Raw genomic sequence first — 24183 nt, 5'->3', positions numbered from 1 at the left:
ATGTACACTACAGAGAGAGAGAGAGACAGAATATCAGGCAGTATGTACACTACGGAGAGAGACAGTATATCAGGCAGTATGTACAATACAGAGAGAGACAGGATATCAGGCAGTATGTACACTACAGAGAGAGAGAGATAGAAACTCAGGCAGTATGTACACTACAGAGAGAGACAGGATATCAGGCAGTATGTACACTATAGAGAGAGACAGAATATCAGGCAGTATGTACACTACAGAGAGAGACAGTATATCAGGCAGTATGTACACTATGGAGAGAGACAGTATATCAGGCAGTATGTACACTACAGAGAGAGACAGAATCTCAGGCAGTATGTACACTACAGAGAGAGACAGAATATCAGGCAGTATGTACACTACAGAGAGATACAGTATATCAGGCAGTATGTACACTACATAGAGAGATAGTGTATCAGGCAGTATGTACACTATGGAGAGAGACAGTATATCAGGTCGTATGTACACTACAGAGAGAGAGACAGAATGTCAGGCAGTATGTACACTACAGAGAGAGAGACAGTATATCAGGCAGTATGTACACTGCAGAGAGAGAGAGAATATCAGGCAGTATGAACACTACAGAGAGAGACAGTATATCAGGCAGTATGTACACTGCAGAGAGAGAGACAGAATAGCAGGCAGTATGTACACTACAGAGAGAGACAGTATATCAGGCAGTATGTACTCTACAGAGAGAGAGACAGAATAGCAGGCAGTATGTACACTACAGAGAGAGACAGTATATCAGGCAGTATGTACTCTACAGAGAGAGACAGGATATCAGGCAGTATGTACACTACAGAGAGAGAGAGAGAGAATATCAGGCAGTATGTACTCTACAGAGAGAGACAGAATAGCAGGCAGTATGTACACTACAGAGAGAGACAGTATATCAGGCAGTATGTACTCTACAGAGAGAGACAGTATATCAGGCAGTATGTACACTACAGAGAGAGAGACAGAATATCAGGCAGTATGTACACTACAGAGAGAGAGACAGAATATCAGGCAGTATGTACACTACAGAGAGAGAGACAGTATATCAGGCAGTATGTACACTACAGAGAGAGACAGTATATCAGGCAGTATGTACACTACAGAGAGACAGAATATCAGGCAGTATGTACACTACAGAGAGAGAGACAGTATATCAGGCAGTATGTACACTACAGAGAGAGAGACAGTATATCAGGCAGTATGTACACTTCAGGGAGACAATCTGTTACTGCATATGCTATTTTGGGGCTGTTTCAGAGGTGGACGGTAAAGACATCGCAGCTGTGTCTTTGTAGGCAGCGGCTGCGCTATAAAATGCAAATGCCACAGGAAGCACCTTGTGTAAAAAGACGCAGCATCGGAGCATCTGCGTGATCAGCGGACATCTGAGTATCCCTTAGCTTACTCAGGATGTCCGGCAAAACCACGAGAAAACTCATGCTTACCTACTCTCAGGGTTGCCTACCTTTAACTTTCTCTTCCCGGGAGAAGCCCGGGTAAGAGATGCAGCAGGGGGCCGACGGGGGCGAGGCTTGACGATTCGCGTTAATTAAGCCCCGCCCCCTCGCGGTAACATTGCCGCGATTGGGCACAATTTACATAGGGGGCGGGGCCAAATGCTGTGATTCATGCAGAATCACAGCTTAAGCCCCGCCCCCTTCACGGAGACCCGCGATTGCCTCGGGTATTCTCCTAATTCTGCCCACTTCACTAGGAAGTGGGCAGAATGCGGGAGAAATGCCTACCCTTCCGGGGGTGTGGGGGGTTACCCGAAAAATCGGGAGCCTCCCGCGAAAACCGGGAGGGTAGGCATGTATGCCTACTCTCCCGATTTGGTCGGGAGCCGACCCCTTCCACACCCGCTGCAAATAACACACAAACCCCTGCAACATGGGGGGCGGGGTTTGGGCGATGATGTGATATGCGCTGAATTGCATCATGACCCCATCCCCTGCTTCGCAACGCCGAAAATATCGGCATTGTGTATTGGGGACAGAGTCAAAAATGACGTGATTTCATGGCCATGCCCCCGCTCTGCCCCCATTACCGGGTAGTATCTCCGGCCACGCCCCACTGTATTACATCACTGCTTGTCTGACCTGGCTGCCCCCTCCCGGAGGGGGCTGTCAGAATGTTGACAATCATGGAGACACTGCATCTGAGGATGCAGCCACTGATTTCGGCACTCCCAGGAAATGGCTTTTGGGGCGCGGAGACCAATATCACAGGACCAGACCTGCGCATGCGCTGTGCGCTTCCTACAAATGCGCAGTTCTAAATACGTGGGAGATTTGAGTGAATATCGACTTAACGTAACTCTCTGAATCATTCCCTTCACCAACACAGTTATAAACCACTCCGTGATAAACAGACAAATAATATATATAATATATACCTATTTCACAGAATGTCCCTCTGTAGCTTTTTGGACAGATACACTCAAATTTGCTGAGAGGTTTTACCAGGCAGGTGCCTCCATTTCTGCAAGGGCTGAGGGAGCACGGAGTTTCCACTGCCAGAAAAGAAAAAATAAATTACAGTCCTGTACAATGACAAAGTGTAGATTTATTTAGTGGGATATGTACTAAGCCTTGGCGAGAGATAAAGTACCAACCAATCAGCTCTTAACTGTCACTTTACAGGCTGTGTTTGAAAAATACAATTAGGAGCTGATTGGCTGGTACTTTATTGGGACGGGATGTACTGAAGCTGAAAATGCAGCCAAAACTCCAAAAATTATGTTTTCTGAGTTTTGCCCGCATTCCCATATATACCAAGCACCGGAATGCGATACATTCTGGAGCTTGGACCCGCTGGGCAATGCCACCCTTAGATGGCGTTGCCCCAATAGAAGCCTAAGGGCTTGCTTTCGCATTTCCTTCTGGGAGGGATCTGAATGGATCCCTTCCAGTGTCCCCTGCGGCACGCGTGTCATACTGTGCATACACACGAAGACTCCCAGGTCATAAACCCAGAAGTCCTTCTATCGCAAAGGACAGCTCTTATCGGGAGATTGTAATCGCATTTCTAGGTACATATTGGCGTTATTATTGCCGGCGTGTAAAAAATAAGTGGCGGGATGTAGCGCATCCATAATGCAATGCTTTGTACATCCCGCCCCAAGAGCCTAATTCAGTGCAAATCCTGTGCACGTGCAGATCTTCAAACATTGGAGTTGTACGTAAACCATCGGGTGTGTGAATAAGCTTCTATGTAACCTCCTGGGTGCTGCTGACAACCGCCCCCTTACCTGCCCTACACCTCGGCCCATGGTGCGGATAGGAACACCGGCATTTGTAGTATGGAGCAGATTTCCGCAGAACACACTGTCCTGAGCCACACGTGTCTTTGGTACAATGAATAATCGCTTTATCCAGATTATAAAGAGATAAAGTTTAGTAGCATGAAACAGCACAAGAGGCATAAACCTAATGTGACATAAAGCAAAGACACAATAATATACAAAGAGCGGCAGCACTGTATTTACAGGGGGCACTGCCCTAGGCATGGTCAGTACATGTGGCCTAAACTAACAATTGTGCACCACATACTGTATTCTTATATCCCACTGTATTATTTTACTGAGAAATAGGGAAAGTAGTGACGGAGAACATTCAAAGGGAAAATTAAATAAAAGGACATAAAACTCTTTTCGGTGCTGCCCCAAAATATAGTACACATATATATAGTACACAATATAGTAGTACACACATATATACTACACACATATATAGTACACACATGTATAGTACACAATATAGTACACACATATATACTACACAATATAGTACACACGTATATACTACACACACATATAGTACACACATATATAGTACACACACATATAGTACACACATATATCATACTTGCCTACCCTCCCGATTTGGTCGGGAGCCTCCCGAAACTCGGGTGCCGCTCCCGACCTCCCGGGAAGGCAGGAAATTCTCCTGGCTGTCGCTCACCCTTCCTATCCCCCCCCGCTATAACCCCTGCAGCACCCGCAGCGGGGGGGGGGGCGGTGACGCGATTCGGGTCATTTTGGCCCGCCCCCTGCTTTACAATGCCTATTTTATCGGCATTGTGTAGCAGGGGCGGGGCCAAACTGACGCGATTGCGTGACTCCGCCCCCGTCACGCCCACAAGTGATGTCACCCGACCGGCTACTCCCCCTTGTCTCGGCCACGCCCCCCTGTCCTGCCAATCTGGCTGCTCCCTCCCGGAAGGAGCAGCCAGAAAGTCGGCAGGTATGACATATATACTACACAATATAGTACACACATATATAGTACACACATATATAGTACACACACATATAGTACACACACATATACTACACAATATAGTACACACATATATACTACACAATATAGTACACACATACTCATACATTATATAGTACACAATATATACTATATAGTACACACATATAGTACACACATATATATTGTGACACAGTTAGGTTAGGGGGTCCCTCTCCTGGGTAGAGGACTCCTTCCTTTCACACACAGCAGCTGGGAAACAGTACGCCAGACTGGATGCAAGTACAAGCTGGTCGGCGCCAGTCTTTATTGTGCAATATCAGAAATAACACAAAGAAAACAAACGTAAATCCTAGCCCTGTCGGGGCACTAACTTCACAGGTAGTTCCCTCACTACCAGAACCTGGCAGGGCCTAATGCCCTCACCAGCAACAAAAGCACAGCACAACACTTACAGTTAGGTTTTCAAGTGTCTCTGAGCAAACTCCCTGTCTGCTCTCCCAGGTGAGACAATCAGCCCTAAACACACTAGGCTTATATTGGCCACTCTCAGGTGGAAAACTCTAACAAGCCTGTTACCAGGCTAAGAGAACCAAAACCTGGAGTGGCCGTGGGTGGAGCCCTCCCTCTCCTCTCACCCACAACCCCCAGGTCCCAAACCGGCTTTTCAAAAAGCCGAAACTCAAGCCTGCTACACTGCAGACTTTCTCCTGGGGATTTTAAAACACATAAGACAGGAATCTGGGATAAATGTCCCTGTCACAGACCACTTTACCAGTGATCCTATCACATATCCCCCCCTTTGTTTCGACCTATGGGGCGGAACAACTGAAGCCCCCAAACAATGAACGCGTGACAACGCCTCTGCTTTAAACAACAGGCCCCCTGGCCTGTGTTCCACCGAAAATTTTAAAGTTTGTAACGCCCACTTTATGGCCAACGCCTCCATCTCCACTGTGGCACCGGGTAGGCATCGAATTTTGAAACACTGTTCAACTTTCGGAAGTCATTGCAGAAACGCACACTCCCGTCGGGCTTTGGAATCAACACAATGGGATTTGACCATTCACTATGTGATACTTCAATAACCCCTAACTAGCATATTTTTAATTTCTTTCGACACCGATGCTCTTGGTGCTTCTGGTAACCTATAGGGCTTTAGATTAACTTTAACCCCTGGGTCAGTGATGATGTCATGTTTAACGACCGAGGTTTTCCTAGGTACGTCAGAGAACAGCACCCTATTTCTAACCAGAAACTCCTTGACCTCTCGTTGTTGAATTGCCGACAGGGTTTTTGCCACTGTCACTTCGGGAACTAAGGGCCCTGGACTTACTGGAGGGGCTCGGACGGCCGACAGTACCGTTCTATCTTTCCAGGGCTTTAACAGATTTATATGATATATCTGTTCCGGCTTTCTTTTCCCCGGCTGGTAAACTTTGTAATTGACCTGTCCCACTCTGTCTAAGATTTCAAAGGGCCCTTGCCATTTAGCCAAAAGTTTATTTTCCACAGTGGGAACCAACACTAACACTCTGTCCCCAGGAGCAAAGCTGCGTAACCGAGCATTGCGGTTGTATACCCTCTGCTGTGCCTGTTGAGCCTGTTTCAGGTGCTCTCTCACTATTGGCACCTCTACAATAGGCAATGGAACTAGTGGACCCTTAAAACGTGGTCTGGGAACATGATACTGACACTCAGGGCAGGATAAATCCTGACACATTGCCATGTGCAGGGCCAGATTAACAAAGGGGCAGATGGAGCTACAGCTCCAGGCCTCCACATAAAAATAGGCCCATTGTCATGACAACATGATGTTGACTGGCCATCTGCTCTCCACACGGTCAGCCACAAATCATAAGTAGTAAAATTGTATATCTATTTACCTCACAAAATTAAGCATTTTTTTCTTTTACAGATTTAGGGAGACATTGGGTAGAGTATAGGGGTGTACACACCCACACAGCACTGGTTATACCTCCTCTGCTTCTCATAATAGGCCCTTGGTCATTTTCAGCTCCAGGCCCATGTGGCCCTCAATCCGGCCCTGGCCATGTGGGGATAGGACAAAGGACTATCAGGGTCTACGGGTTTACCATCAACTACCTTTACATTCTTCCTGGCTTTTACCAAAGTAGGGTCTTTCAACTGCTCCGCGGCAAAGACCTCTCTTCTGACCTCTAAATCAGGCAGACGATCAACTGGCCCAACAACACTTCCCACCTCAATGGGAGGCACATCAGTTGGCGGGCCGCCGTCACGCTCCGCATTCTCTAGTTCGCCAATCATAGTAGAAAAAGGGAATAACTCTGACTCAGAAGAAACTCCCTCCTCCACTATATCGACAACCTTCTCAAGTGGATCGGGGTTGTTCACTTCTGGAACAAAACGGCTTTCCCACAGCTTCCAGAAGTGAGCAAAGTCTTTCCCCAATATTGCATCGTACATCAGACCAGGCACCAAACCCACAGAAACTATAGCAGAGCCACATGGTGTCTCGATGTTCACCTCGGCAGTAACATAATATCGATTTTCCCCATGTATGCAGGTCACACCAACAGTTTTCCCCTTATACCTCAAGGGGTTCACCAGCTCAGCTTTTATAAGTGTCACCAAGCTACCAGAGTCTAACAGTGCCTCTAATCGGTTGCCATCTACAGTGAGTACACACATGTGCTTATCAGACTCAGCCTGCCGGTCAGCCGTACAGGCTATCTGTGCAAAGAAAGACCCCCTGCGGTAGACATGAGCAGTATCACATTGCATAGCTTCAGTTGTAAGTGAACAATTAGCGGAAATATGGCCGAAGTCACCACACCGGAAACACTGAATCATATTAATGTCTAGTCATTTACTGGGCAAGAACCTTCCTGGCCTGGCAGGCCTGTCTCCAGGTTCTACACCCTCAGTCTTAGGTACATCCCACCGCCCAGCACCCTTCTCCCCTGGAACAGTCTTACCAGTGTCTGTGGGAGTTCGCCGGTGCGCCATCGGGGCTTGGTGGGGCATACTCCTCAGCCGCCACGTACCTCTCCACTAGCTCGACCAACTGGTCCGCGGTCTTAGGATCTGCATGGCTCACCCACTTGCGCAGAGTCGCGGGTAATGATCGCAGGTATCATTCCATCACGACCCTTTCCACGATCTGTGGTCCCGTCAGCGTCTCGGGCTGTAGCCATTTTGAGGACAGATGGACGAGGTCATGCATCTGTGAACGTGGAGGCTTGTCCATATGGAACTCCCAGCGGTGGACCCGTTGGGCACGAACAAAGGTGGTGACTCCCAAGCGAGTTAGGATCTCCTGTTTTAGTTTTTTATAGTCCTTGGCATCAGCCAGGCATAAGTCGAAAAGGCCTTTTGTGGCTCCCCAGACAAAAAAGGTGCCACCAGACTTGCCCACTGCTCCTGGGGCCAACTCTCCCTTTTGGCCGTTCTTTCAAATGCGGCGAGATAGGCCTCCACATCATCGCCCGAAGTCATCTTTTGGAGGAAGTGACTGGCTCGTACGGAGTGAGTGGTGGTGGGAGGACCCGTATTAACATCTCTGGGCCGGGCGACCAGGTGCTGTACCACCTCTTTTATGGCCTGGCTGTTTTCCGCGATGGCGACCTGTTGTTGCCTCTGGGCTGTCTCCAAGGCCAACAGTTGCACCCTGGTGGATTCCTGCTGAGCCCAGGTAGCTTCCTGCTGAAGTTTGTTCGTCTCCTGCTGAGCTCTGGTAGATTCCTGCTAAAGTTTGTTTGTCTCCTGCTGAGCTCTGGTAGATTCCTGCTGAAGTTTGTTTGTCTCCTGCTGAGCTGCTGTAGCTTGGAGCAAGGCCTTAATAATGTCCTCCATTTTGTCCTGGGGTGTAGGTTGGAAGCTGAACCTTGCCTCTCTGAGCATTGGCTGACGCCTCCTCTATGGGACTCCAAGGACACAGTGTTATTTCCACACTCACCAATTGGGTGTCTGTCCTTTTAATTTTTAAACGGAAAGTTTTCCTCTCGCTGCAACTTCAGTGTGTGTGGTTGCTCGCATTCTCCACCATATTGTGACACAGTTAGGTTAGGGGGTCCCTCTCCTAGGTAGAGGACTCCTTCCTTTCACACACAGCAGCTGGGAAACAGTACGCCAGACTGGATGCAAGTACAAGCTGGTCGGCGCCAGTCTTTATTGTGCAATATCAGAAATAACACAAAGAAAACATAAACGTAAATCCTAGCCCTGTCGGGGCACTAACTTCACAGGTAGTTCCCTCACTGCCAGAACCTGGCAGGGCCTAATGCCCTCACCAGCAACAAAAGCACAGCACAACACTTACAGTTAGGTTTTCAAGTGTCTCTGAGCAAACTCCCTGTCTGCTCTCCCAGGTGAGACAATCAGCCCTAAACACACTAGGCTTATATTGGCCACTCTCAGGTGGAAAACTCTAACAAGCCTGTTACCAGGCTAAGAGAACCAAAACCTGGAGTGGCCGTGGGTGGAGCCCTCCCTCTCCTCTCAGCCACAACCCCCAGGTCCCAAACCGGCTTTTCAAAAAGCCGAAACTCAAGCCTGCTACACTGCAGACTTTCTCCTGGGGATTTTAAAACACATAAGACAGGAATCTGGGATAAATGTCCCTGTCACAGACCACTTTACCAGTGATCCTATCACAATATATATATATATATATATATATAGATATATAGTACACACGTATATACTACACACATATATAGTACACACATATATACTACACAATATAGTACACACATACTCATACATTATATAGTACACAATATAGTAAACACATATATAGTACACACGTATATAGTACTCAAATATAGTGCACATATATACAGTATGGTACACAATATAGTACACAATACATACTGTATATAGTACAAATATATGGTACACAATATAGTACACATATAGGGCCGTATTAAATTAGGCTGTGAAAACTCGTTATCTCCGCAGGTTTGAGTTATCCCCGTATTCAATTTTCCTGACTTTTCACCAGAGTGAAAAGTCTATGCATTGGGACCTGCGATAAAATATCACCATTGAATAGGTGGCGAGAACAAGTGCAGAATTGGGGTTTTGGGGTGCAGACTTCCAAAAACCACCCTGCACCCCTTGGACAGTCCCCCAAAGTTATTTTGTGTCAAAATTTTTTAAAAAAGACCACAGGATACCCCAAAATAAGGTACTTTCATTTAGGGGGCAAAAAAAAAGTTTGGGGACAAACTTCTAAACTAGCAAAATAGACTCAGGGGGGGTCCCCAAGTATGTCCCAGGTGTTTTTTTGATTGCAGGTAGTTGTGGAATTTTCACGATTTTTAAAACTTCACATTAGCTACTTTAAAATATGCTAGTACCCATTTTCATGTACCCCAAATTTGATGGGACACCTTATTTTTCCCCCCAAAAGTTGCTAAATGCTATTCTTCACCACTTTACCAAAGACACAATATAGCACCTATTGAGACAGTTTAAAGACCCCACATACCTTTAGCAGGGCTATTTAAGGGTACCCATAGTGAACCCCCATATCAGAGCATCTTTTGGGGGGTGTCAGGCTGATTTTCCCAAAAATTACAGGACATTTCGCCGGTTTCCTTTTTGCCGGGTCCCGTTTTCACGGAAATGAAATTGAATACGGGGAATAGCGGGGACGAGCGCAAAACTTTATCGCCGGCAAAACCTCCTTTGACGGCGAAAAGTCCGGCAATGGACTTTTCGCTCCAAATTGAATATGCCCCATAGTACATACACATTGTGATAACACAGGGGGGAATCAGTATGAAATACCGGCGGCCACAGTCGATTCCCGGCAGCGGCAGCCCGACAGATGAACAGATCCCAGCAGCGACAGCCCGACAGCGCTGGAAATCCTGATCGTCCTCAGGTAAGTAATAACTAACCTAACCTACCCCCCTAACCCTCCTTAGGGGTGCCTAACCCCAACCTCCCCCCCCCAAGTACCTAACCCTAATCCCCCCTGTAAGTGCATAACCCTAAGCCCCCCCTTCCCCGCTGCCTAAACCTAAGTCCCCCGGGGGGGTGCCTAACCCTAAGTCCCCCCTCGGGGGTGCCTAACCCTAACCCTCCCTCCCCCTAGCCTAACCCTCCCGGGGGGGTGCCTAAACCTAACCCTCCCCCTCCACAGCTGTCCGCTCGCGGCGACAGGCATCCCTTCGATCGGGATCACGACACCCGGTTTCCCGATTGCATCCCCACAGGGGGTAATTAGCTCGATAGATGCGTGTCAGTGGTGCAGTGTTAGCTGCTTGAATCAGGGTCCATACATACTGTAGCTTTGCAGGTTATAAATAAAAAAAAGTGCATAGAAAGAAATAAAAATGCCTAGCCCCCATTCAGGGCACTGACTCACTTCTTCATCCCTGACTAACCTTGGACAGCTAGTCTGCAAATAAAGTCCAAAATCTACCTGCAGAGCAACACTGGGATAGTTAGCCTGGCCTAGCCTGGCCTCTGGCTTGTAAATTATCAGCTGTCCTGACACAGGCTCCAGCCTGGTCTTTAGCTGACTGGCTGCCACAGCCTCACCGTCTGGCCTGCTTCCTTGCAGGTAACATAGGCCCTGGCCTAGCCTTTAGCTGGCTGGCTGCCACAGCCTCACAGTTGCAGTTTTAACTCAGTCTTTTTAGAGGTTTAGGGTTATCTCTACCTCCTGTAGGTGTGAACCCCGGCTTCCTAGGCTTGGCGCTCAGGCACCACCACTCCCCCATTTTCCAGGACCTTCTCCTGTCACCACCCACAAACGGCACATTCTGTCAGTCAAACTAGCGGGCCTTCTGTGTTATCCAAGCGATCCCTTCCCGATTGACTGTCTCGCACATGAAAATTTTGCCGCATGCTCAGATGGGCGACAATCGGCGATAGCGCGCGAGCGCAGCATTGCGTCCGGGTCTGATTCGGGCCCATAGTACACAGTACACACAAATATAGTATACACATATATAGTACACACATGCAATGTATGTCTATAAAATAATGAGACTGTGATTCCACCTAGTAGACAAAGCAGTTGGAACCGGTTATAACTGCATACGTAGTAACCTTGAACTGGTCTGAACCGGCATGACAAGCAGCAACACTCTATGACGTTCAGTTGACTGTGAGTCGCCATTTAATTTGGTTACGTTTTCTGTAGAGTGCCGAAAAAATGCTACGTTTAAAAGTTGAACAACGCGTCCATTTAAAATTTTTAGTAACATTTTTCGATATCAAGGGTGTAATGTTGCAAGAATGGGTTCCAGAAGGCACAACAGTAACCAGCGTTATTATAAGGAAGTTTTGAAAGAGTCAGAAAGAAATGGCCACAATTGTGGAAAAATGGTTTCATTCATTACCAGGACAAAGCGCCCGCTCACACAGCACTTTCTGTGACCGACAGTCACATTCCTACACTTCAACAGCCTCCATATTCGCCCGATTTAGCACCTTGCGACTTTTATATTTTCCCAAAAGTTAAATCAGTGCTTAAAGGGCCACATTCTGAATGAATTGATGCTGTAAAGAAGAAAACGTCAGATATGTTGAAACAGCTAACAGGGGGCCTGATTCAGAACCGCTCGTGAGCGCTAAGCGCTCGCAAGAGGGTCGATGGTGCCCAAGTGCGCAGGCGCCTCCTTCGTGCGAATGCGCGAGACCCGAATAACGACGACCAAGCCGTCGTTAAGGGTCTCGAAACCAAAAGGGGCGTGCTGTCGATGGTGATTGATAGAGCCAAAAGCACTCCTGGGCTTGCGGAATCGAGACCCTACCACAGGGTCTCGTCGCAAGCCCGATGGTCGCGATAGTCTTGACCATCGCGACCATCATTTTGGCTGCTCGCTATAGCTGTGGGTGGTCACCCACAGCTATGCGAGCGGCCAGAAGCCGCTCCAAAAAGGAGCAGGGCCGGCCCTGATTCAGAGCGAGCGCTCTGTCAGAGCGTCCGGCTCTGAATCAGGGCTAGAATTCGATTTGTTCCATGCCTTCCACCAGTGGAAAACAAGACTACAGTGATGTATTAGTGCAAATGGGGAGTATATTGAAGGGGACAAACATTAAATTTGTAATACCAATAAATAAAGATGAGTTATTAACAGTGGTGTAACTAGGGTATTTGGAGCCCAGGGCAAATTTGAAAAGTGAGCACCCCTCCCCCCGATGTGCGCAAAAAAAGGGGCGTGGTCACTTAAAAATGGGGCGTGTCAACATGACACACCCCTTTATTTTCACACTGAACATTCCTATCCATATGCACCTTAACCCCAGTAGTACCCCTTATACAGTACCCCCAGTATGCAGTTGTGGTCCCTCTTATGCAGGCCCATAGTAGTGCCCCTTATACAGTATCCCCAGTAGTGGTCCCCCTTATACAGCCCCCAATTAGTTCCCCTTACTCAGTGCCCCCAGTAGTGGTCTCCCCAAATGCAGTGCCCCATGTAGTGTTCCCCCTTATGCAGTGCCCCCAGTAGCAGTCCCCACAATGCAGTGCGCCCAGTAGCGGTATCCCCTTATGCAGTGCCCTTTATATGGTGCCCCCAGTAGTAGTCTCTCCCCCCTATGCAGTGCCCTTTATATAGTGCCCCCAGCAGTAGTCCCCCCCCATGCAGTTTTCCCAGAAGTGGTCCCCTTATGCAGACACCCTGTTGTGATCCCCCCTATCCAGTGCCCCCTGTAGTGGCCCTTCCTATTATTGCCCCCAGTAGTGGTCCCCCGAGTGCAGTGCCTCTAGTAGTAGGCCCCTTTTATAATGCCCCCAGTGGTAGTTCCCCCCAAGTAGTAGTCCCGAGTAGAGGTTCCCCCTCCTGATTAAGTGCCCCCAGTAGTAGCCCCCCCAATAATGGCGCCCCCAGTAGTAGCCACCCCTCCCCCAGTAGAGGTCCCCCCAGTAGTAGCCACCCCCCTCCCCTGTTGTGCAGATAAAAAAATAAAATATACTTACCTGAATCCACGCTGCTCCTGCTCCTGTCCGCGACGCCGCTCCCGCCTCCAGTCCGCCCGGGCTGGCGCGCTCAGCATTATGGGACAGTCGTCATGACGTCAGTCCCATTACCCACTTCAGGAGCCGGACGGAAGTCCGGCTCTTGCAGTGGGTGCTTCTGCAGTCAATGAGAGTCTATCTGACTCTCATTGGCTGCTGTTTAACACACGCATTGCCGCCAGCGCTGGCGGCGATGCGTGCGTTATGCACAGCCTGAGCCCGCCTCCCAGCGCTATTGGGCAAGCGCTCAGGGGGAGGGAACGGGCTCAGGTGTGGAGCACAGGACCGGCGCTGGAAGCCTAGCGCCGGTCCTGTGTAAATGTGTAGCGCTGACCGCACTCATTGCGGTCGGCGCTACACTGGCTAACTAGGGCGGGCGGGCCGGTATCGTGGCCGGCGACGCTCCCCGCGCCGCCGGCCCAACGGTGCCCAGGGCACGCACCCCGCTCGCCCTGCCCTAGTTACGCCACTGGTTATTAATCAGTCTCGTTATTTAATAGATATACCACATATATAATACACAAATATAGTACACACATATATAGTGCACCACTATAGTACACAATATATTACACCTATATATAATACACAGTACACACATATATAGTACACAGTACACACAGTATATAGTACACAATATAGTATACACATATATAGTACACAATATATTACACACATATATAATACACAGTACACACAAATAAAGTACACAAATATAGCACACACATATATAGTAGACAATATAGTAAACACATATATAGTACACACATACAGTATATAGTACACAGTACACACATATATAGTACACAATATATTACACACATACAGTCAGGTGCATAAATATTGGGACATTGACAGAATTTTCATATTTTGGCCTCTATTCACCACCACAATGGCTTTGAAATGAAACAAAAAAGATGTGCTTTACCTGCAGACTTTCAGATTTAATTTGAGGGTAATTACATCCAAATCAGGTGAACGGTGTAGGAATTACAACCGTTTCTATATGTGCCTCCCACTCTGAAAGGAGGGACCCGTGCTGAAAGGGGGAGGGGCAAGGATGAGAACGGGGGGCCCAAAATGTTGCTACGCTCGCCACGCTTCAGGCACGGTGGCTCGCTACTCTCGCCACAAATATTTATTCCCCCTCTATGCCAATGTGGAAGGTAACGCAGGAGCCGTCCAGCCCTCCTGCAGCGGTCACGTGGTTGATACGTCACAGAGGTCCTTTCTCCGCATAGGATCTAGCAGCAACCGTCCCCCCACTGACAGGCATATGAATGTCTTCTATATGATGCAACTGTGATTGGGTGCCACATTAGGCCTGATGCCGGGCTGAACGCACGACTGTCACTGCACATACTCCGGGAACCAAGCGTACCAAATTACGGGTGATGCAGAGTCATAGGCATTCACACACTCACTTATTCTGACTCAGCAGCCGGCCAGTTATGGCTTATTTCGAGAAATAGGTCACTCACCCCTCTCACAGTGTAATCCGGTGAAGAATGCATTGCAGCGACACACGTAACCCGTCTGCGTATTCACACATGTCCCGTGGTTAAAACAGGGCCGGAACCTGCATAGGTCTAGAGGACAGATTTATTAATGTAACATCACAAAGCGAGCACAGTTATTACAGTATCTAGTCTCCGCCGTGCACAAACCTGACCTGCGGCCGCTCCACCGGTTTGCCGCCGTGGACTTTACCCTCTGCTGCGGTGACTAGGTGGTGTCGCAGGTTAGCAGGACCAGGTCAGCACCAGACACCGGAGGGCGCCGTCGGCCACAGCACAGGTAGCGGGGACTTACATCCCGGCTGCCGTGCTGTCCCTAGACTGTCAGCGCCTGGACCTTAGATCCGGTTTGACGAGGCTCTCCCTGCTGAGTTCTGGGGAACCCTGACCAGAATCTGGTCGGCAGTGAAGCGGGCTGTGTGCGGGTCACGGTTACTGCAGAACCGTGGCCAGTGTTGGCACCATCACACCCCTGTTCAAACTTACCGGCCGCCACTCATTGACTGTATTGAAAGAAGATTTAAGTTTGTACAGATCCTGGGATTACATGCGCATCCAAGACTTTCTGGTACATTTCCAGTGACATTTATCCATCCCCCACTGCACCTACTCCGTGACATTTCTAATATCCCCTATGCCCCATTGGTACTCATTTGCACCTATTGTGTGGTATCTCTTTGCTACCACAAAGTTAATTTTCTGTCTTATGCATTTTTTGTGTATGCTTATTTGTTAATAGTATACCCACTTTATTTAAGGGATTAAAACATAATTGATTTATGCTTACCTGCTTGCTTGCTACATGTTATAGTTTGTATACTGTGGCATTCAATTTAGTCTATACTCCTGCTTACGAGTTGTTAGCCAGAGGGGTTGTTTTTTTTTTTTTTTGCCTACCATATGCACATGCACCTAGCTAGATCATTAGACTTTGCAGGTTTGAGCGCTTACTGCATGAACATCTTTATGTTTGATTTTTTGCTATATATCATTTATAGGTTATGTGGTTACCTAGGCAGTAAGCTGCTCCCATTTGTAACTCTTGGTACAGAATACTAGAGCGCACCTACCGACTTCTATTCTTCACTGTTGATAAACCACATAGGTACTGTGCTGCACTGTATATGGACTGAGGTTCCTCCTAGGATGGAATTAATTAACGATAGATTAGATAGGGACAGTAAAGCATTTAAAATTTTTAATAACTTGCCATCCTTACCATATACACCGAATCCCAAAACACTCTTTAGTAAAACCTTTCTTACATTAGAAAAATTGGTTAACCAAGAGAATAAATTATGGTGGGACAATTATACCCTCAAATGGTACATTGAGCAGAGCCTAATACCTAAAGGCTTAAAAATATCTAAGACTCCATCACATAATGTAGACAACAAGGGGTTTATGGACTCTTGGGAAGCTATACTCAAGGAGTGTTCAGTTAAACTGATGCAGTTAATTATTGACACCCAATGCAGAAAACTAGAGGTTCTGGAATCAACCATTAAAGAAGTGTACAATGCACTTGGGGAACATCAACACACAGAGAGTTTTATAACACTCACAAAATTAGCCAAACAGAAATTTGAAAAAAATGAGAGCGAGATTATCAAACGCAAAATTTCAAAGATCCGTAGGGACCAAGGGCAGGATACCCATACAGAAATCAAGAGCAATAAGAAGAGTGCACTAGACCGCAGAGTCATGATAGAGTCATCCAGTCCCTACAATAAGGCGAAATCAAGAAAACCAGGCTCAAGAGGTAATACACCAAAGGCTACACCCATTTATAAGAAACTGAATATCACGTACCAGCAGTACATGACCATTCTAAATAAAGACAAGGTCAACAAAGTAAGGAGGAATGTAGCAGCACAATACAAACATACTACAGATGAAAATTCAGAAAAGGAAGAAGATGAAGAAATAGATCTCACCACGGGAAAAGAAGAAGGGACCCTCAACAATGTATGCAGCCCTGAAAATATACAAGACTTACAAAGAGGGGCACGAAATGCCAAACAGAAACAGGCGATGCAAGGAGAACCTGCAGAACCACGCAGCCCGGATCTCAACACCACATGGTTGGATGCCTTCACACAGGGATTGTGTGTATCGGTTAGGGCAAGGACTGATAGATGCTCAAATTTGGACATTATCAACCCCCCATTAACAGAGTCATCCCACTCTACCCCTGCAAACAAACAGACAACCTGGGGAGAGAATTTTTTAGCATTAGAGGCAGGCCTAACAGCCTGCCTGACTCCATCAGAAAAAGGACACAGACCACAAGAATCTCACAAGGGAACCCTCACCCCGAGACAGGAGAAACCCAGGCCAAGAAGAAGAAAAACAAGGGAACAAGGAGAGGATGTAGAGGGGGTGAAAGCAAGAAACAACGGGAACAACCCAAGCAAAACCAGGAGAAAGAGAACACAACCACACAGCAAGAGGGCATCTTCAACCTAAGTGACTTTCCAATTACTTCCAAACATATTAAACTCCTTAGCAAAGGGCTCAAGTTTGCACCAACCAACCCACCGAACAAATTCAATACATATATTGATGTATACAAATTCACAAGAAAACTGACCCTAAAGAAGTATTTTCTACACCAATCAGCAGAGAGGGAAGCCATACAACAGAATCAGGAAGGGTATAAGCATACTACATTACGACCACCATCCTCCTTTTATCCAAGGCACATGAGAGGGGAATTCATTGGGGCATTTGAGAAGTTAGTCTTGGACGAGCTTGAGCTTGGAATTTCTGGAAGCAAAAATAAAAAAAGAAGAATGAACATCACAAAACAAGAAAGAGAGGCCCTCCAGGAACTGAAGAGCAGCAAGGACATTGTAATCAAGCCAGCAGATAAGGGGGGAGGAATCGTCATTCAAAATAAGGAAGACTACAATGAAGAAGTAGAAAGACTACTAGGGGACATACACACCTATCGGGACTTACCCTCTGATCCCACTACTGAATACAACACCAAACTACTCAGACTTCTAAAAACTGTCCATGAAAAAGGAATCATCAATAAGAATGAGAAAGATTTTATTTACAACACTCATCCCGTCATTCCAGTGTTCTATATACTACCCAAAATGCACAAGCACCCAACAAAACCACCGGGTAGGCCGATTGTTTCTGGAATCAATTCCATCAGCTCCAATCTTTCCCATTACATAGATTCTTTCTTACAGCCATTTGTTCAAGAACAACCCGCACACCTTAAGGATACTACACATACCCTAAATGAATTAAAGAAAATCAGCTGGAACACAGAGAGATGGCTGGTTACTTGTGACGTCACGGCACTCTATACATCTATCAATCATGCAGACGGACTAAAGAACGTGGAATACATTTTGAAGAAAAATAGCCTTTTGAAAGTGGAACAAGCAAACTTCATCTTGGAGGGGATTAAGTATATTCTGCATCACAATTATTTCTGATTTGGGGGGCGTTTCATATTACAACAACAAGGGACTGCGATGGGTACCAAGTTCGCTCCCAGCTACGCCAACCTCTTCATGAGCATTTGGGAGGAGGAGTTTATCTGGAACAACGAAGCAGCGGGAGTGAACTTGGTATTATGGAAAAGATATATTGACGATATTATTTTCATCTGGGAAGGATCAGAGGAATCACTCACAGGGTTTCTGAAATACATTAACACCAATCCCTATAACCTCAACTTCACGGCTGAATATAGCAAAGAAAGAGTTTTTTTCCTGGACCTAGAAATATTTGTTAAGGATCAGAAACTGGAAACAAAGACATACAGGAAGAAGGTTGATGTTAACAGCTTTATCTTGTGTAGTAGTGAACACTATCCACCATGGCTGACCAATATACCCAAGGGCCAATTCACTAGGCTGCGAAGGAACTGTAGCAACACAAGGGATTACATAATCCAAGGAAATGAACTTCAGAAACAATTTCTCCAGAAGAATTACAATGAGTCTCTTGTGAAGGAAGCATTCCAGAAAGTCCTGGACGAAGACAGAGAACATCTTCTGGAGTATAAAACAAAAAGGACTGATCTTGAGGACAAATTTAACATATGCTTTATTACTGAATACAATTCATCAGCCAAGTTCATCAAGCATGTCCTACGCAAGCACTGGAAAATCCTCACGAAGGATCAAGCATTGGCCCAAATCCGACCAAAGCAACCACGAGTGGTTTTTAAGAAAGCTCCAGATTTTAAACAGAAACTTGTCCACAGTCACCAACCACCAACGAGTTCTATACAGGCCTCAATTTCAATGAAGAAAAACAAAGGCTTTTTCCACTGTGTTAGATGCCTGAATTGTAACACATCTAACTACCAGAGCACATTACCAACCCTGAGGTTCACATCAAGCAACACGGGGAGTCAGTATAAAATCCAAGACATGATCACCTGCGACACCAGAGGTGTGATCTATCTCCTCACTTGCCCATGCAATAAGCAATATATCGGGAAGACCACAAGATGCCTGAAACAGAGGATAGGAGAACATAGAAGGAATATCCAGAAAGGATTTGATGAGCATAGCGTGTCACTACATTTCAAAACAGAGCATAATAAAGACGCCTCCCTACTGAGGTTTGTAGGAATAAAATTAGTTAAACCAAACTGGAGAGGAGGTGACTACAATAAGAAATTACGTAGAGAGGAGATCAAGTGGATCATGGACCTTAAAACCTTAGTGCCTGCAGGACTGAATGTGGATTTAGAAATCCAAACTATCATATAAGGGGTACCATTTTAATGTAGGACAAGGAACCAATTTAATGAGCTGCCCCTTACTTTACATTCATAGGGCCACGGCCATTATATATCATCAACCAGCCTTGATTCACTTAATTTCGATTGAATGTGAATAAAACAATTTTATTAAGTCTCACCATATGGAGTTTTATTCCCCTAGAGGCATTAGGACTATGTAATATAGAATACTACATTAGCTGCCATCTAGAGTGTATTTACACACACTGGAACCACACTGCAGCTCCATCGCCCCTAGGGCGAATATTTGAAAATACCTATATTATACTATTATTTTTATTGGCTAGATACCTGGAGACTTGCCCAGGTTATTTAAGACAAGTACAATGTACTCACTTGGTGAGATCCACATTTAAAAGAAGCGTTATTGTTTTTATTTTTATTTTAGTATATTTATATCGATTTCCATTATTGATTTTCATTAATCCTTTTTGCACTCGCCCATGTGTATATGTCTTGATTTTATTTTATTAAGGGGAGAAAGAAATTCTATTGCATTATACACCATTCCCTTCCCCCCCTTTTCTTCATACACTGAATCCCATTAGGGATTATGTTCACTTCGCCTAACCTTCTGATTTGCATTGGAGGTGTGGCTCCTGTGCTTTCCTCCAACCGGCATCTGGAGGAGGGCCCCAACCCCTTTAAATACAGACACTATGTTACCAACATATTATCCTTGAAAAAGGCCGCCTTAGCCGGCCGAAACGCGTTGGAGACACCCAGGCAGTAACTACACATCAACCGCCACCCCAGACTGTGTGGAATCCGGGAGATAAGAAGAACAACACGCCACACTCCTGCCGCCACCAGCCTTCCGGACTGTGCCCAGAGGGACCCCGGATCCAAGTGGTGTGAGTAGCCTCGCCCCCCGGTAAGAGATCTCCTCCGTGCACAAACCTGACCTGCGGCCGCTCCACCGGTTTGCCGACGTGGACTTTACCCTCTGCTGCGGTGACTAGGTGGTGTCGCAGGTTAGCAGGACCAGGTCAGCACCAGACACCGGAGGGCGCCGTCGGCCACAGCACAGGTAGCGGGGACTTACATCCCGGCTGCCGTGCTGTCCCTAGACTGTCAGCGCCTGGACCTTAGATCCGGTTTGACGTGGCTCTCCCCGCTGAGTTCTGGGGAACCCTGACCAGAATCTGGTCGGCAGTGAAGCGGGCTGTGTGCGGGTCACGGTTACTGCAGAACCGTGGCCAGTGTTGGCACCATCACACCCCTGTTCAAACTTACCGGCCGCCACTCATTGACTGTATTGAAAGAAGATTTAAGTTTGTACAGATCCTGGGATTACATGCGCATCCAAGACTTTCTGGTACATTTCCAGTGACATTTATCCATCCCCCACTGCACCTACTCCGTGACATTTCTAACATCCCCTATGCCCCATTGGTACTCATTTGCACCTATTGTGTGGTGTCTCTTTGCTACCACAAAGTTAATTTTCTGTCTTATGCATTTTTTGTGTATGCTTATTTGTTAATAGTATACCCACTTTATTTATGGGATTAAAACATAATTGATTTATGCTTACCTGCTTGCTTGCTACATGTTATAGTTTGTATACTGCGGCATTCAATTTAGTCTATACTCCTGCTTACGAGTTGTTAGCCAGAGGGGTTTGTTGTTTTTTTTTTTGTGATTGTTTTCCTCTTTTTTTTTTTTTTTTTGCCTACCATATGCACATGCACCTAGCTAGATCATTAGACTTTGCAGGTTTGAGCGCTTACTGCATGAACATCTTTATGTTTGATTTTTTGTTATATTTAATCATGTGTTCTGCGATACTGCAGAAACTGGTCGCTTAACATGCCACCTGTATTACAGTATATGTGGGTTCTGCTGATTAATAATGAATGTCCTGTTGGGACTTCTCCTATTGGCTTTTGCCAGCTAGTCCTGAGAGGGACCCTCCAAATTCCTCACATCCTGTGACTGACACATGATGCCAGCTCTGAGATAGTACCAGCACGACTGTATCTGAGAAGGAGTTTAAGAAAATCTTGGAGGTGCAGGAGGGCCGGTATGAAGATACGTGGTAATTATAAGGATAAGTGCTATCTTCTGATTGGCTGTCTGCATATTGGCCCCTCCAGTATTTCATTCGTTAGCTTTGTGTCCATATTACCATATATCTAAATCGCCAGTGGCGTCACAAGGAGGGTGCGGGCTTCCCCTCAGTGACAGGAGCCGGGTGCTGCACTGTAGAATTAAGTGCAGCACTCGGCTACTGTCATAGTGAGAGAGCCTGCAGTGCCCGCACCTCCCACCACTCCATAGAGATACAAGGGCCGGGGACCGGGTTGGGACCGTGAGGCCACACCCCCTTTCTGAGGCCACACCTCCATTCTGAAGCCACGCCCCATTTTCGCCACGCACAAGGCATCCCTCCCCGCATCAGGTGCCAACGATGGGAAGGACGTCACTGCTAATCGCATCCATCTAATTGCTTAACTTATTTGTCACCTCCATTAGGATAACTGCAGGAAAGGGGAAATGAATGATTGTAATAAGAATTAGGTGGTTTAAACTTTTATACTGGGGCCGGCTTGTGCCTACGTCACATGTGGCGTGAGGTGCTATCACTGTAAGGGCTGTTTTTAGGAGGTGATTTGGTTTTTGGTAGTTTATTTCGCCCTGCTGGACCAAAGCCCATTTTGTTGCTGACTCCCCACCCTCTCTCCTCCTTTGTGTTTGCTTGGATTAGGTGGTCTATTGCACTGGCTATTGTTTTTTTGCGGGAAAGAACAACAGGTCACAAGTCCAGGCGCAACTTGTTAATGTTTTGTTACGCTCACCTTCGTTGACTGGTTAGTTGGCAGCACCATCCTGATGGGTGAGTAGTCAATATAGAAAGTTGAGTGGTTACATCTTTTCAAGGTTGGACTGGCCCACAGGGGTACAGGGGAAATCCCCGGTGGGACACACTGCCTGAAGGCCACACACCCTCCTCTACGGGTGGAGCATGGATGAACTTGGATGCTTGATTTGTTTCTATGGAAACTACACTAAAATTAGCCCTCCTGCCAATCAATGCGGGTGGTGCTGGCACACCCCTGTGCCCTCTTTTATAAAGGGGGCCTGTTCTTTGCATGTCCTCTCTAATGGTTGGGCAAGTCCATCTGTTTTGGCTGGCCACACCCCTTTGGTGGCTGGCCGCACCCCTTAAGCTTGGGCCCCTACCACTGCATTCCCTGGTGAGCTTTTCATGCCCCAGTCCGACACTGCATCTGTTTGTGTTATGATTGGGTTGATGTACTGAATGGTTTCCACCCGCCATGCACTGGACAGTATTTGGTTGGTTATTGTGCATTGTTGGATTGTGCTGATGCTGGCCGTCATGTCCACCATACCTTTTCCTGTAGTTTACATATTAAATGAATAGCTGATATAATTTGTTTGCCAAATCTTTGTGTCTGTGTCTTTATTTATATGTTGTAGTTATGATAAGTGATGTACACACACGACACATGTTATGTTTGCTGTTTTGAGAGGCATAGATGGAACCAGCATTTGAATGGCATGCTGGTTCTTATAGTGCTAACTGGAGGTCCATGGGGTGACTCCCAGCTAAGCTGGCTCTCAATTTGGTTGTTTTTCTGTATGTGTCTTTATCATGAGGCCTTACAATAGACAATTACATGGCCCAGAGTGAACAGTGTTATCATGCAGTGTAGGGACCACCAGTATCAGAGAAGCCGTGAAGTTGGCCTGGTGGCTTACCATGTGTTTGCAAATGCATGCAACAAATATATATGAATTTCTAATACCATATAGTTTTCAAGTATTGTTGCAGGTACAATTTAGTGTACTGGGGGACCCCCCCCATTCTGTTTATTTTTGTTTAGTATGACCTCTCCCTTTCATGCACCTGAAGAGTATTGCCAAATTGATTTAAGCAGCTTCCACTCTGTTATGTTTGCTGTTTTGCGAAGCATAGATGGAATCAGTATTTGGAGGGCATGCTGGTTCTTATAGTGCTAATTGGAGGTCCCAGGGGTAACTCCCAGGTAAGCTGGTTCTCTATTTGGATGTATTTCTGTATATGCTTTTATCATGAGACCTTACAATAGACAATTACATGGCCCAGAGTGGGTAGTGTTATCATGCAGTGTAGGGACCACCAGTATCAGAGAAGCTGTGAAGCTTGCCTGGTGGCTTACCATGTGTTTGCAAATGCATGCAACAAATATACAGTATATGAATTTCTAATACCATATAGTTTTCAAGTATTGTTGTAGGTAGAATTTAGTGTGCTGGGGGACACCCCCCATTCTGTTTTTCTACTAGTATGGTGTGGAATCGAGCAGTCACTATTTTATATTACTACTAGCACGGCGTGCAAGAAGTTGTGGAGTGCCCCACCCACTTTTTATTATTATTATTAATAATAGTAAAATTAATAATAATAATTATAATAATAAAAAACAACCACACATATTGTCCCCCACAGGAAAATAAAACACACATTGTCCCACACAGGAATAAAACACACTCATTGGCCCTCACAGGAAAAAAAAAACACACACACACGCTGACCCCGACAGGAATAAAACACTCACATTGGCCTCCAAAGGATAAAAACATACACATTGGCCCCCAAAAGAAAAAAATAAACACATATTAATTACCCCAGTCTTC

The 24183-nt window shown here is 46.4% G+C and overlaps 1 protein-coding gene across 1 annotated transcript in view; it reads right to left on the bottom strand.

Moving 5' to 3' along the window:
- Nucleotides 1–15259, bottom strand: part of HABP2 (hyaluronan binding protein 2) — a 30889-nt gene extending 15630 nt beyond the window's left edge. Inside the window, exons 1-4 of the mRNA XM_088468245.1 lie at nucleotides 15246–15259; nucleotides 14724–14821; nucleotides 3269–3385; nucleotides 2414–2530 (exon numbers count right to left, since the gene is read on the bottom strand). Of these exons, the coding sequence (XP_088324371.1) occupies nucleotides 2414–2530; nucleotides 3269–3385; nucleotides 14724–14821; nucleotides 15246–15259 (346 nt within the window). The remainder of the gene's footprint in view (nucleotides 1–2413; nucleotides 2531–3268; nucleotides 3386–14723; nucleotides 14822–15245) is intronic.
- Between the last annotated feature and the right edge of the window lie 8924 nt (nucleotides 15260–24183).

The sequence above is a fragment of the Taudactylus pleione genome, unplaced genomic scaffold (genome assembly GCF_031769625.1).
Source record: "Taudactylus pleione unplaced genomic scaffold, aTauple2 ptg000083l, whole genome shotgun sequence".
NCBI classification, from domain to species: Eukaryota; Metazoa; Chordata; class Amphibia; order Anura; family Myobatrachidae; genus Taudactylus; species Taudactylus pleione.
The sequence above is the reverse complement of the archived record's forward strand: the minus strand, read 5'-3'. Positions and strand labels throughout refer to the sequence as shown.